Genomic DNA, 13,155 nt, shown 5'->3' with positions numbered 1-13,155 from the left:
TTCTAAATTACCTTTTTATTCACCATTCCTCCTTCATAATAACTACTTATAGGCAAAGCAAAAGCACCTACTCATAGAATGTCAATCACAGATAACGAAAGACCCATCAATCACACAAGCAAAAATAGAGTATAGAATAATGTGAGATTAGGGATGTGATTCAAAAATTGCATGGTATTTAGCAAATCTTTTAATCTCCGTGGGGCTCAGCATCAAAAACTATATAATGCCAATTTCATCACCTTAACTGAATCTAAGAGTCAAAACTAAATCTCCACCTACGTCTTGTAAAGATACAGCAAAGGGTTAACTTAATTAAAGTAGAATTAATCTCTGTAAATGTAACTTAAGCATTCTGCTAAATACATAAATTAAGTCTCCTCTCAAACCAATGTCTCAGCCACAAACTAGCAATTTCTCAATTATATGCTAAATGGAGAAGCTGCCTCAGTGACAGAAACATGCTCATGAAACTTTCATACAGGGTTGGAACCGGGTGATGCAAGCAATAGGGTTTAAAAAAAAAAGAGCATAGGAGCTCCTAAGTACTTATTCTCTTGAAGTGATCACTTGAAATGCATAGTAGAAATACGCAAAGGTGTGGCTGGGTGCAGTGGCTCACGCATGCGATCCCAGCACTTTGTGGGGCTGAGGCGGGTGAATCACTTAGAGACCAACCTGGCAAACATGGCAAAGCCTGTCTCCACAAAAACATACAAAAATTAGCCGGGCATGTTGGCACATGCTTGTAGTCCCCGCTACTCTGGAGGCTGAGACAAGAAGTGCTTGAACGCAAGAGGCGGAGGTTGCGGTGAGCCAAGATCATGCCAAAGATGAGACATACAATGCAGTGAACATAGAACACACTCTACAAAACATTAACTGTACTAAAGGATCTAGAACCAACTTCCTTCTATTGCACTGGAAAAACCTACAACACGCCATTATCCTTAACCTGTATTGATAGGAAAAACCATGTGAAATTTAGAGTCTAAGAATTTATGTTTTGAGTATTTGCGTCCTGAGTCCTTAGATTAATAGTAAGGCTGGACTTCAGAGTAATCACGTTGAGCTTTACTTCATCATGCTCAGTAAACACAGCTCATCACAAATCCAGCCCAGGTCTTTCCCAATGTCTTTCCCATCAACTAGTAAAAATATGTGAAAAAATAAATTCCTGCAGACAGTGTATCTCTATCCATAAGGACAGTCCCTGGCCTGGAAGAATAAATGATAAGAGTTTTATGTGACAATGGATATAAAACAACAGTAACATTCAAAGCACACAGAATTAAGGGGAATTATGAAAAAAAAAGACACACAGCAATCTACATGAAGGAAACACACACACACACACACACACACACACACACACACACAGAGCAATCTGCCAGTTGGGTCTCATAGAGCTAAATACAATAATTATTTCCACTAGCAAATTGTCCAAAGAACTGAAACGGAAATATCCTAATGCCAACACAGATACTATCAACAACTTTCTATTCTCCCCAATAATTAAATATAAACCAATTTTAGGACTAGAGTACACTGAAAACATGCATCAAAAAATTCCAGAGTTAAGTGTAAACAAATGGTATAGAAAGATAGAGGATAGACAAATAAAATCAAGGCTGGCACAACATATGAAACACAAAGTCCAAAGAAAGGATTCTGAAGGAGGTCTAAACTAACTACTAACTTCTCTGACAAGAAACCAAAGTAGCACAGTAATGCAATCCAAATTTTCTCATGAGAACCCACACTATTATTCCTGATACATATCTCCGAAACATGAAATCATTAGATTTCAGGAAATGTATCATTTCAACTCAATTTTTGCTACCAAAGAACAAATGATGTAACATAAAATGAAAATATCTATACAAACAAAACATCCAAAAGACGGGAACCAGTCCGAACAACTCAGATGTACAACCTAACCCTCAAGGTCACTGTATTCTCATTAGTTCAACAGAAAATGATTCACATTAACTAAACATCAAGTTCAAATGTGAGGCTCCTTCTTTAATCTTGGGCACTTACTATGGACCTCGATTTTTAAGTTGAATCAGCTCAGCAAAGCAAATTAACCCAGCCAAGTTTTTCCTACTAATCATTTCTACATTGCACTAGTTTTTAAAACTCATGGGCAAGCAGGCATTGTGAAAAGGATTCTAGTGACCTACACAGATGACGCTGAAAGTGGAAGAGCTAGAAGAACTGTTTCTCCATGTCTGCAACCCCCTTCTTATTGTACAACCACCTCATCCCTTTATCAACATATACTTCTACAACATTCCCTACCTCTTTACTTTCTATTGGCTTAATAAATACATCCTTTGAACTTTGTATCTCATTTTTTTCTTTTTTTTTTCCAGACGGAGTCTTACTCCGTCGCCCAGGCTGGAGGGCAGTGGCATGGTCTCAGCTCACTGCAACCTTTGCCGCCTGGGTTCAAGTGATTCTCCTGCCTCAGCCTCCTGAGAAGCTGGGATTATGGGCACACACCACCAAGCTTGGGTAATTTTTGTATTTTTGAGACAGGGTATTGCTATGTTGGCCAGGCTAGTCTCAAACTCCTGACATCAGGTGATCCACCCAACTCAGCCTCCCAAAGTGCTGGGATTACAGGCTTGAGCCACCACACCTGGTCTCAAATATTTCTATTGAATTAAATGTTCCCCATCTCACCATGCAAGAGAGGACTTCTCACTCCTATAAACTCAAATAGCAGTTGCTGATTCCTATATTTTTTTTTTACCTTGAGATGGGAGTCTCACCTCTGTCACTCAAGCTGGAGTGCCACTGGCGCCGATCTTGGCTCACTGCAACCTCTGCCTCCTGGATTCAAGCAATTCTCCTGCCTTAGCCTCCCGAGTAGTTGGGATTACAGGTGCCTGCCACCACACCAGGCTAATTTTTGTATTTTTAGTAGAGGAAGGGTTTCGCCATGTTGGCCAGGCTGGGCTCGAACTCCTGACCTCAGGTGATCCACCCGCCTCAACCTCCCAAAGTGCCAGGATTACAGGCGTTTTAACAACAACCAAATAACCCCAAAACCATACCCAAAAATACACTGTAAATATCATCACAAGGTACTAAACAAGTGCTGGTAAACACTAAGTAACTCAAATGACCTCTATCTGGGAATGGCTGACTACACGGTATAAACATGTGGAGTCAGGTATCAGATAGGCCTAGATTCTGATGAGATATTGTCGTAAGGAAGTAACTATAAAATACCTAAAAACTTGTTTTCTAACATGAAAAAAATTAGTACCTGGCACAGTGGCTTACACCTACAATACCAGCTAAGGCAAGAGGATGGCATGAGGCCAGGAGTTCAAGACCAACCTAAGCAACATAGTAAGATCCCAACTCTAAAAAAATTAGAAAACTAAAATTAGCTAGGCATGTTGACACATGACTGTAGTCCCAGCTACTCTGGAGGGTAAGGTGAAAGGATCGTTTGAGCTCAGGTGTTCAAGGCTGCAGTGAGTTATGTTAATGCCACTGAACTCCAGTCTGGACTGTGAGATACTGTCTCACTACACAAAAATTAGCAATGCTGCCTCATTCATTCACTTAATGTTTCTTAAACATCTATTGTGTGATGGGATCTGTACAAGTTAATCAACTGCACACAGCTGAAGAAAAAACATCAACAAAATCAACTGTCCTAAAAAACCAACAGTATTCATTTAAAGGCATGTACTATACTCACTGTGTTCCATAATATATGCTCCGTAAATATTATTCCTCCTCCTTCCTGGGCATCACTTAGAACCCTAGAACTCTGGCACTTTTTTTTTATCCGAGAAGTGGTAGTCTCATTTTTACACATCCTTGTTTCCATCTCACCAAGTGCCTCTGCCTTCCGTGATCCAAGGGTAAGTTTCCTTTTAGCTTTCGACAATGTACAACATGTAGAAAAAAAAAAGGAACTCAGAATATCTATACAAATAAAAAAGGGTATCTGAGCAACTAGCAAAGTGCAATACTACACCTGCCATTTTTAAGTATTCAAAGTTTTCACAACATTTTCTGCAGAAAATTTTGAAATCGAAAAGTCTAGTGAGGCACACTGACTGGATTTCAGAGTGTCATTTTTAAGCTCAAATTTTGAAATCATTATGTTCAGACAAGGTCCTGTGTCATCATGAACCTAGCCAAGGCCTCTGCAATATATGCTTATTTCTCTTTACAAGGTTATTTTACCTGAGCAGTTTACGTTTCTGTCCTAAAAGCACTTAATATGATTTTCAGCCTCGTTGTGACACTACTGAGTAGGATCCACACTGACGACACATCAAATTTTAGCGATCTCTCTTCCTTTCAGAGGCATCAACTAAGTGGTCAAAAAATGGTATCGTATGACACTGAAAAAGTTACAACACAAATATCCTATTTCAGGCTCAGATGTCATTCTCCCACTACAAAAATCCCATGAAAATATACCTTGCTTTATTACATAAAATTCATATACTAAGCATTATTACGTCTATGGACAAGATGAAGAAAACTGAAATGCAATTATAAGACAGAATCAGGCAATTAACTACCGGAAAACATGCATTTAAAAACTTCAACCCATGGCCAGGTGCGGTGGCTCACACCTGTAATCCAGCACTTTGAGAGGCTGAGCTGGGCGGATCACCTGAGGTCAGGAGTTTGAGACCAACCTGGCCAACATGGTGAAACCCTGTCTCTACCAAAAATACAAAAACTAGCCAGGTATGGTGGCCCACACCTGTAATCTCAGCTACTCAGGAGGCTGAGGCAGGAGAATCGCTTCAGCCCAGAAAGCAGAGGCTGCAGTGAGCCAAGATCACACCACTGTACTCCAGCTTGCACAACGGAGCGAGACTCTGTCTCAAATAAATAAATAAATCAAAACTTCAATCCATGGATTATAACTGACTAACTGCTGAAATCAGTGAAGGTAGTATCAGAGGTAAACATACCAGATAAAGGGTGTTTTTGCTAATCTTTGAAATGAGATCATGAAAATTCTAGTCAAGCAGCACTATTTCACATAATTATCTATGTAAATCAGTTTCTACTTGTAATATCCTATTACAAGAACCTATAAAAAGCAAAATACCAGTATGTTAATAACAAACTTCTGAAATTTGACATCATAATTAAGGAATAATGAGTTCACAAAAGCAAGCAGCTCCCTAAGCAACTTTCAAAATCTTTTTAATTCCAAGGCAAGTTTACCTATCATATAAAAAGAGAATACCTCAAATACTTCATAACCTATTTTAAGGCAGCATAATTTTTATCCCAAAATTCTATTTGAAATTATTCTACACGCTACAATGAAAGCATGTCAAACACGATATGCAACATGGATATATTTAAGGAGTCGGTTAATAAAATGTGTATCAGGAAATCAGAAAGTTGTTGACCAACCATGTTTTAGATGAGACATGTATTTTTTTTTTTTTTTTTAGACAGAGTCTCACTCTGTCTCCCAGGCTGGAGTGCAGTGGCGCGATCTCAGCTCACCGCAAGCTCCACCTCCCAGGTTCACACCATTCTCCTGCCGCAGCCTCTGCCACCACGCCCAGCTAATTTTATTTTTTAGTAGAGATGGGGTTTCATCATGTTACCCAGGATGGTCTCGATCTCCTGACCTCGGAATCCGCCCGCCTCGGCCTCCCAAAGTGCTGGGATTACAGGCGTGAGCCACTGCGCCCAGCCACACGTATGTATTTTAATGCAAGAATGTAGGATGATTTTTAAGTAACATCAAGCATTAACTACCAAGAATGTTTTAAGACTGATATGTTGATGTGTGTCCCTAGTGGAAACACGCAGAAGCTTAGACTAGCATTCCACAACAAAAGATTCACCACACTCAATTATACTATCTATATCCCAAGTTTTCTTCTATTATATCATCACAATCAGGATTCTCAAAAAGTCCAGGAAGCTCCAGACAAAAGAAAATGTATTATCACCAAGCAAAATAACTACAATAAGCAAGCATCTTGCAGAATCTAGAGCTTTTATAACCTACCTTTAACTCATGTAACACGCCATATTTAATTAAAAAGGTCCTGAAAACAGGTTTTCTTCAAATATGCTGCATAATCACTCATGCCAAAATCTAAGGGCCATCCATACCAGCAAACCAATGCAAGGAGAAATGCTTCCCCTCCAAAAACAAAGAAAAAAGTATAATTAGAAGTAGTTCCAGAGCAGTACGGGAAGAAATCACAGGTCTCTCTACATACTACCCCACGGTTTGTAGAGGGAAAGTGTTTGTCTTATCATCAGTCAATTTGTCTGAACTGAGAAGCTCTGTCTTTAAAGATCCAGATAAAGTACTTTGGTTGCAGCTTTGGTAAATCAAGAAGTTTGTTTTAACATTTACAAATTCTGAAAACACTGATGTCACACCTGTATTATATAATCTCCTAAAGCAACTAAGGCTTCGCCTCTTTATTTTCCTTACCTGAGAGTGGCCACTAATCTGAGAAGCTATTCTGGCAGAGACCATATCAAGTCAGTAACAGGAACTATTGTTACTCTGATAGTTCCTTTTCCTTGAGTGACTACCACCTGCAAGGATGTAATTTAAAAGATGGAAAAGATGACATTCACAACCACTCCTGGTAAATTCAAGAGAAAAAATATAATTCCAATCAGTCTATCAGTATTATGGAGTTAACACCAATCTCTATAGTACTTGGTAAACCAACTGCTACAATCACTATCAATCATTCCCTCGCTGCCTACTATAAACCTTAGCTGCAAAACCTAAAAATCTCTTCCCTTTTATAAATGGCTTCTTTGTTCCATAACCAACTCAAACTGGACCTAGAGACTAGGGCATTCCTGAACTATTTAGCTCCCAGTTTGTCACTTGATGACACCACTGGACATAACTGTAATTTGTATTTCAGTGTACCAAGTATGTTTTAGTGTGTCAGTTATCTTTATTATCAGTAGTACAACTTATTATCTCAAATATGCAACCTCCTGCCTCCCAGTACCCAGTATCTTCCACTCATTTAGTAATTTATAAATACTTACTCAATGGTAGAAAATGATTATTCCAGTATCACATCCTCTATTCTGATCATAGGACACTGTAAAACCTCATCAACTGAGGTCAACATCCCAAGAAAAAGAGTAACTTCTATTTCAAATGCCTTGATATGTAATGAGCACGGATTGTGATTCATTACAATTTCCTTCAGTATACAGGTGGCCTTACAAGGCCTTTCATCCCATCCCCACTTCCCTTCAGATAACGTGACACAGCAACATGAGAAGCAGGAGGCCATGTGTGAAGCAGCACAACCACTTAAACCCCCTGGGTCATGAAAACATTAACCAACACCAGTCAATGCACAAAGTGAAAGTTAGAAAGCAGAAAACCTTTTTATCCTAAGAATTAAAGAGAATATGGTTTGAATCAACTGCTTAATAGGCATCACCTCATCCACAGTAACTTAAGATCTCACCAAAATCAACAGGCAAAAAAATATATACAACAGTACCTCACAGTTTAATTGCTCTATGCATTTATTATTAGCTATTATTAATGCAGAATGAGGGAACAAAAAGCTCACAAACACTCTACACAATTTCACAAGACGCATTGCAGGGGAAAAAGTGACTGAGGTGGATCAACAGTATGCTAAGGTCTTGGTGGACGCATTCCTGGGGGAGGTGGACCTGGAAAGGAAATAGAAACATTGAGAAAAAGAGGATACACATATTCAGGGGCCTAGCTGAACCATCAAACCCCTATGCTCCCACTCACCTCTAATTCCTGGTGGAGGGGGTCTCATTCCCGGAGGGGGCATGCCAATTGGCGTCCCTCGAGCAGGGGGAAGCCCAATTGGTGGGCCCATGGGTGGTCTCATACCAGGTGGAGGAGCCATAATGCCTACAATGAAAAATGGTAGAAATAAAGGCCTCATAAAATGGCTTAGAAAAGTTGTTAGAATTTAGCCCAAATAATCCCTAAAGAAATGGGCCAGACAACAATGACAGAGTCAAATAATTTCTATATGACAATTACTCTTCTATGTCTTTCATTAAAAACCAGTATCTAGAAGAAGGAAGCATATTCCCCAAATTCTTAGGCTCTCAGGCTTATCTTAAATCAGTAAGCTATCTCTCATCAGAGATTCAAATTCGTCTTCATGTTCACCAATCCCTTACCTGGAGGTGGGGTTGCTCTGCCGACGGGTGGAGGCGGAGTGCCCCGTCCTGGTGGGTACTGTGTTGGGGCTCCAGCAATGCTGGCAGTCGCAGCAACAGCAGCAGCTGCTACAGTGCCTCTTCCCTGTGGAGTCATTACCTGAGAAGGCAGGGCGAGAAACAGTCAAAATGATGCAAACCTTCATATTATTCAAACACAGAAAATAAATGAGAAAAATGACCAATTAGATACAAACAACTGTTGCAATGTTGTACTTCTCTCATTATTCCCATGTTTTTTTTTTTTTTTTTGAGACAGTTTCACTCGTCACCCAGGCTGGAGTGCAATGGCACAATCTCAGCTCACTGCAGCCTCCCACTCCCGGGTTCAAGCGATTCTCTTGTCTCCCTGCCGGGTAGCTGGGATTACAGGCACCCACCATCACACACAGCTGATTTCTGTATTTTTAGTAGAGATGGGGTTTTCACCACGTGGGCCGGGCTGGTCTCGAACTCCTGAACTCAAGTGATCTGCCCACCTCGGCCTCCCAAAGTGCTGGATTACAGGCGTAAGCCACTGCACCCGGCCTAGTCTCATATTTTAAAAACTAATCTTAGTACACTGACATCCAAAAAGCCCTTTGATCTTTTCAACTGTGGTATATCCATGCATTCTGTTCACTCACCACTAATGGCTGGTTACTCTTGCCAAGAGTAATTTGGGTAACTTTAACCACCCAATGACCATTTTAAGTAGCTAGTTTTATTCCCTTCCCCCTGTGTATCTGTCTGTTGGTTCCTCCTAGACCATATGCTGTTTACATTGTATGACATATACACTTAGGTTTTTAAATCTCCTCGGCCTCTGGCTTAGTCATATTCTCCCAATAATATAAAACCCTCTGCTGGTTCCTCACCTGCTGGGATGGTCCCCCAACTCCTCGGACAGGGCCTGCCAATCCAGCAGGGGCCTGGGGAATTGGCACACCAGCTGGTACTCCTCTACCAGCTGCCCTACCAACCCCAGGGCCTCCAGCAGCTCCAGCAAGTGGTACCCGAGCAATGCCAGTCTGAAACAAGAAAATTTATAGCCTAAAACCAAACAATTTACAAGTTCTCAGTATTCTTATTCATCAGAGATCACTTCTCTCCACCATTTTCCATGACACCTATCTCATATTAGTTCTGTGTCCAAATGAACAAACAAGCAAGTATACCATGGAGGTATCTTGTATATGAAATGCACATTATTTGTCAAATTGTGAAAACACCTCTTTTATAAACATACCAAGCAAACATGAATCACTAACTCCTACCCTTACCAAAGTAATGCCCAGCACATAGAATAATTCACCAAAAAACCCCTAATCCCAAATAGCATAGGCAACCAACAATTGATATTAACTGCCTGGCACATTTTATTTCACAATCCATGTTGAACTGTGTCTGTGCTCTACCGTGATTTCAGACATCTCACATAATATGATGTCCCTGCAAATTAAAGTTCTGTCCTGTCCTACATCTTCCTTACATCTTTGGGGGGTGGCCCCTCCACAGTCATGGATACCAAGTTCTCCCCACGCAGCAACACCAGACCCAAAACCCGCTTTTCTTCACGCTCTGGTTGCTTCGCATTCTTTGGCCTACAAATCAGAATTAAATTTTAGTGAGATAAATTTTAGTGATCACTCACTCATCAAAATATTTATACAACATCAAGTATCAATTAAGACAACTGATGCTATTTAAACAGTTACTGAGTTATCACTGAAAAACCAAAAAAAAAAAAATCCATAAGCACAGTTAATATACAAGGGTAAATAGTAAAGCTGTTTTCTGATCTAACTTTAGTCTTTTACAGAATGTTCCTTTGATGTTAACACTACAACAAGACTAATTTCTTTTGTAAAATACCTTTTAAGAAAAACAAAATTGAAACCTCGGTTTCCACATTAAAATGGAAATTTCTTTAAAAAATTACTTAAATAATTAAATCATAATGACAGGTGACACAGAACTGAAATAATGGGAACGGTAATAGGCAAAGAGAGGATATCAAATGGCCCAGCTCCTCAACCATGAAGAACAACTGTTCTTTTCTATTTCAACCAAGATTTATTTGGTCTAAGACTGCTGCAGAAGCCAACCAATTAATTAACAATAGCATTTTTTTCAATTTTAAAAATAAATATGAGTATTTTGACCATAGCATATACGTTTATTCCCAGTAATAAATCCATGATTGTTTCACAAACTTAAAAGAGTTTAGATGCAGACTCTGACCTAATTCAGAGATCAGGTCAAGAGGTTAAACAATAGACTGGCTCTACCATAGTTTCCCTAACTACCTCAGTTACCCTTGGACATCGCTTACTCCAGCTCTGGCCTTCCCTTCCCGTTGCCTCTGTGTCCAACCCCCATTTACCCAAATCAGCCTTACTTGATCTTTCTGAACTCATCACAATCACAGAGGATCAAATTCATATGCTTGTCAAAAGCCTTAAAGGTGCCAATGAAGATTCGGCCATCTTGCAGGATACATCTCATTCTATAGTCAATGTGCTGCAGCATCTTGCTACTCTTGCCAACAGTCTAGAAGCAGTAAGACAAGAGTCATGTTCAGCTTGCCAACACCCTAGTCTTCTAATCTTCTCCTGTTTCTTCTCCACCCTTATATAATCTAAGCCTGGTTTCCTTAACTAAACAAATACTCTCTCCTACTTTTTCACCAACATTCTTCCATATTTAGTATGTCTCTTTGGAGGACCACAAAGGATTATGAAGTATTTTTTCACATCTCAAGAACCAATTTTCACCTCCTTAGAGGTGATTATCCTTCTCTGTGACAATGCATGCTCTAAACTGTCGACTCCCCCAACTAAACCAAACCACAATGATGTAGGGTGTTCTCTCTCTCCAGACTGCTTTTCTCTGTACTGTTAATGCCAAAACTCTTCCATTTTCAAAGTCCTCTTTATTTCTATTGTAATCTGATCTGAGAGTCCATCATCTGCAGGACAGTCCTTCACCACTGGTGGAATCATGACCAAACACTCCTGTATTTTCTCACATCATAAAACATTTCTCATGGCCAGGCACAGTGGCTCATCTCATGCCTGTAATCCCAGCACTTTGGGAGGCCGAGGTGGGTGGATCACTTGAGGTCAGGAGCTTGAGACCAGCCTGGCCAACACAGTGAAACCCTGTCTCTAATAAAGAGGCTGAGGCACAAGAATCTCTTGAACCCAGGGTTGCATGAGCCAAGATCGCACCACTGCACTCCAGCCTGGGAGACAGAGCAAGACGCCGTCTGAAAAAAATAAAAATAAAAAAATCAGCTCATCTTCAGCTGATACTCAATGCAATCAGAATCCATATCCATGGATGTATCCTTATTTCTAACATTCCGAACCCAAGATCACTGCACATGCTGGCAAACTATTTCTTTCGGCCCTTACAGCACATTTCAACCCTCAGACTTATCATACAGCTTACCATGATTGCTGTTCCACCAAATCCAATGCCACAGTTAAAACCTGGTGCTTCTGAAGACCTAGGGGAAGGCTACAGATAAACGTATGACGCGGGTTCTCCTAGAAACAATGCAAGCTGGGCAGAAGCTTCAAAGAGTAGATGGAGCCTGCAGAGGAAAGCATGTTAAAGCTGCACTGCAATCTACCATGTTTTGAAACAGGCAGACAATTTTGCATGAAAATCACTATGACAGACACATTCAAAAACATCGTTCCTCTCATACTAGCTTCCTCACCAAGGGACTGCCAAATTTCACTAGTCCTTCATTCTTAACTCTCACATTTGACACACTTAGGACTGATGAAACTCACTGAATTTTATTTTACCTAGTAATTCCTAAATGTTTCAAAAAGTAAGCATCATTTTCCAAAATTTAGTATTTTTCTTTCCATCCTTATTTAAGGTAGTGTCTCTCTCTCTAGTTCAGAATTAATATGAAGTCATCTCTATATCAACATCTCAATTACTCTTTCATTCAGATTTTTCTGAAATACCTATGTTGTCATTTGCAATATTCTTTCTTCCCCTAAATTCGCTTCAAGATGACGGCAGGTAATGTTTCCCCACTAAGAGCCAAATGTGTTATAAACCTGCCTAAGACTTCCCATGTCAAAAGAGGACACACAACTATGGAACATATATATATATAGAGAGAGAGAGAGACTCACATAAACAACTTTCATACATCAAGTAATGAAGGACAAAGTTATAAATCACGTTAACGGCCAGGTGCGGTGGCTCACGCCTGTAATCCCAGCACTAGGGGAGGCCAAGGCAGGTGGATCACCTGAGGTCAAGAGCTCGAGACCAGCCTGGCCAACATGGTGAAACCCCGTCTCTGCTAAAAATACAAAAAATTAGCCAGGCATGGTGGTGGGTGCCTGTAATCCCAGCTACTTGAGAGGCTGAGGTAGGAGAATCGCTTGAACCTGGGAGGCAGAGGTTGCAGTGAGCCGAGATCGCACCACTGCACTCCAACCTGGGCAACGAGGGGGGACAACAAGAGCAAAACTTCAACTCAAAATAAATAAATAAATAAGTCACATAACGGGGACACATTAGGACCATTTGGTGATTTCATCATGGTATAAACAATGTACTTATACAAACCTAGAGGATACACAGTCTACTATACTCTTAGGTTATATGCTAGATCCTAGGCTACAAACCTGTACATCATGTTACTATCCTGAATACTACGAATACTCACAACACAATGTTAAATAGAGAAGAGGCTGGGTGTGGTGGCTCATGCCCGTAATCCCAACACTGGGAAACCGAGGTGGGCGGATCACCTGAGGTCAGGAATTCAAGACCAGCCTGGCCAACATGGTGAAAACCCTGTCTCTACTAAAAATACAAAAATTAGCTGGGTGTGGTGGCAGGCGCCTGTAATCCCAGCTACTCAGGAGGCTGAGGCAGGAGAATCACTTGAAACCAGGAGGCAGAGTGTGC

At 40.4% G+C, this 13,155-nt stretch overlaps 1 protein-coding gene and 2 non-coding genes across 3 annotated transcripts; all 3 read right to left on the bottom strand.

The window, feature by feature from the left end:
• Positions 1 to 1,048: 1,048 nt before the first annotated feature.
• Positions 1,049 to 1,115, bottom strand: LOC116482798 (small nucleolar RNA SNORD64). Its single transcript, XR_004252062.1, has one exon. It is a non-coding gene; the product is annotated as a small nucleolar RNA SNORD64 (small nucleolar RNA).
• A 2,976-nt stretch (positions 1,116 to 4,091) lies between these two features.
• Positions 4,092 to 4,166, bottom strand: LOC116482808 (small nucleolar RNA SNORD107). Its single transcript, XR_004252071.1, has one exon. It is a non-coding gene; the product is annotated as a small nucleolar RNA SNORD107 (small nucleolar RNA).
• Positions 4,167 to 7,518: 3,352 nt separating this feature from the next.
• Positions 7,519 to 11,806, bottom strand: SNRPN (small nuclear ribonucleoprotein polypeptide N). The gene is made up of 7 exons (XM_032175067.3): positions 11,662 to 11,806; positions 10,607 to 10,758; positions 9,698 to 9,809; positions 9,084 to 9,236; positions 8,188 to 8,326; positions 7,784 to 7,909; positions 7,519 to 7,695 (listed from the first exon to the last, which is right to left on the bottom strand). Exons 1-7 carry the CDS (start codon positions 11,662 to 11,664, stop codon positions 7,658 to 7,660), a joined length of 723 nt encoding a protein of 240 aa, XP_032030958.1. The 5' UTR covers positions 11,665 to 11,806; the 3' UTR covers positions 7,519 to 7,657.
• Between the last annotated feature and the right edge of the window lie 1,349 nt (positions 11,807 to 13,155).

The sequence above is a fragment of the Hylobates moloch genome, unplaced genomic scaffold (assembly GCF_009828535.3).
Source record: "Hylobates moloch isolate HMO894 unplaced genomic scaffold, HMol_V3 SCAFFOLD_14, whole genome shotgun sequence".
NCBI lineage: Eukaryota > Metazoa > Chordata > Mammalia > Primates > Hylobatidae > Hylobates > Hylobates moloch.
The sequence above is the reverse complement of the archived record's forward strand: the minus strand, read 5'-3'. Positions and strand labels throughout refer to the sequence as shown.

Bases quoted from the DNA above. Each gene is read 5' to 3' on its own strand.
- SNRPN (XM_032175067.3), bottom strand. The intron at 9,810-10,606 runs GTAAGGCTGATT...TCTGATTTGTAG, and splicing joins GATGAGTTCAGAAAGATCAA to GCCAAAGAATGCGAAGCAAC. The intron at 9,237-9,697 runs GTAAGGAAGATG...TTCTTGTTTCAG, and splicing joins AGGGGCCACCCCCCAAAGAT to ACTGGCATTGCTCGGGTACC.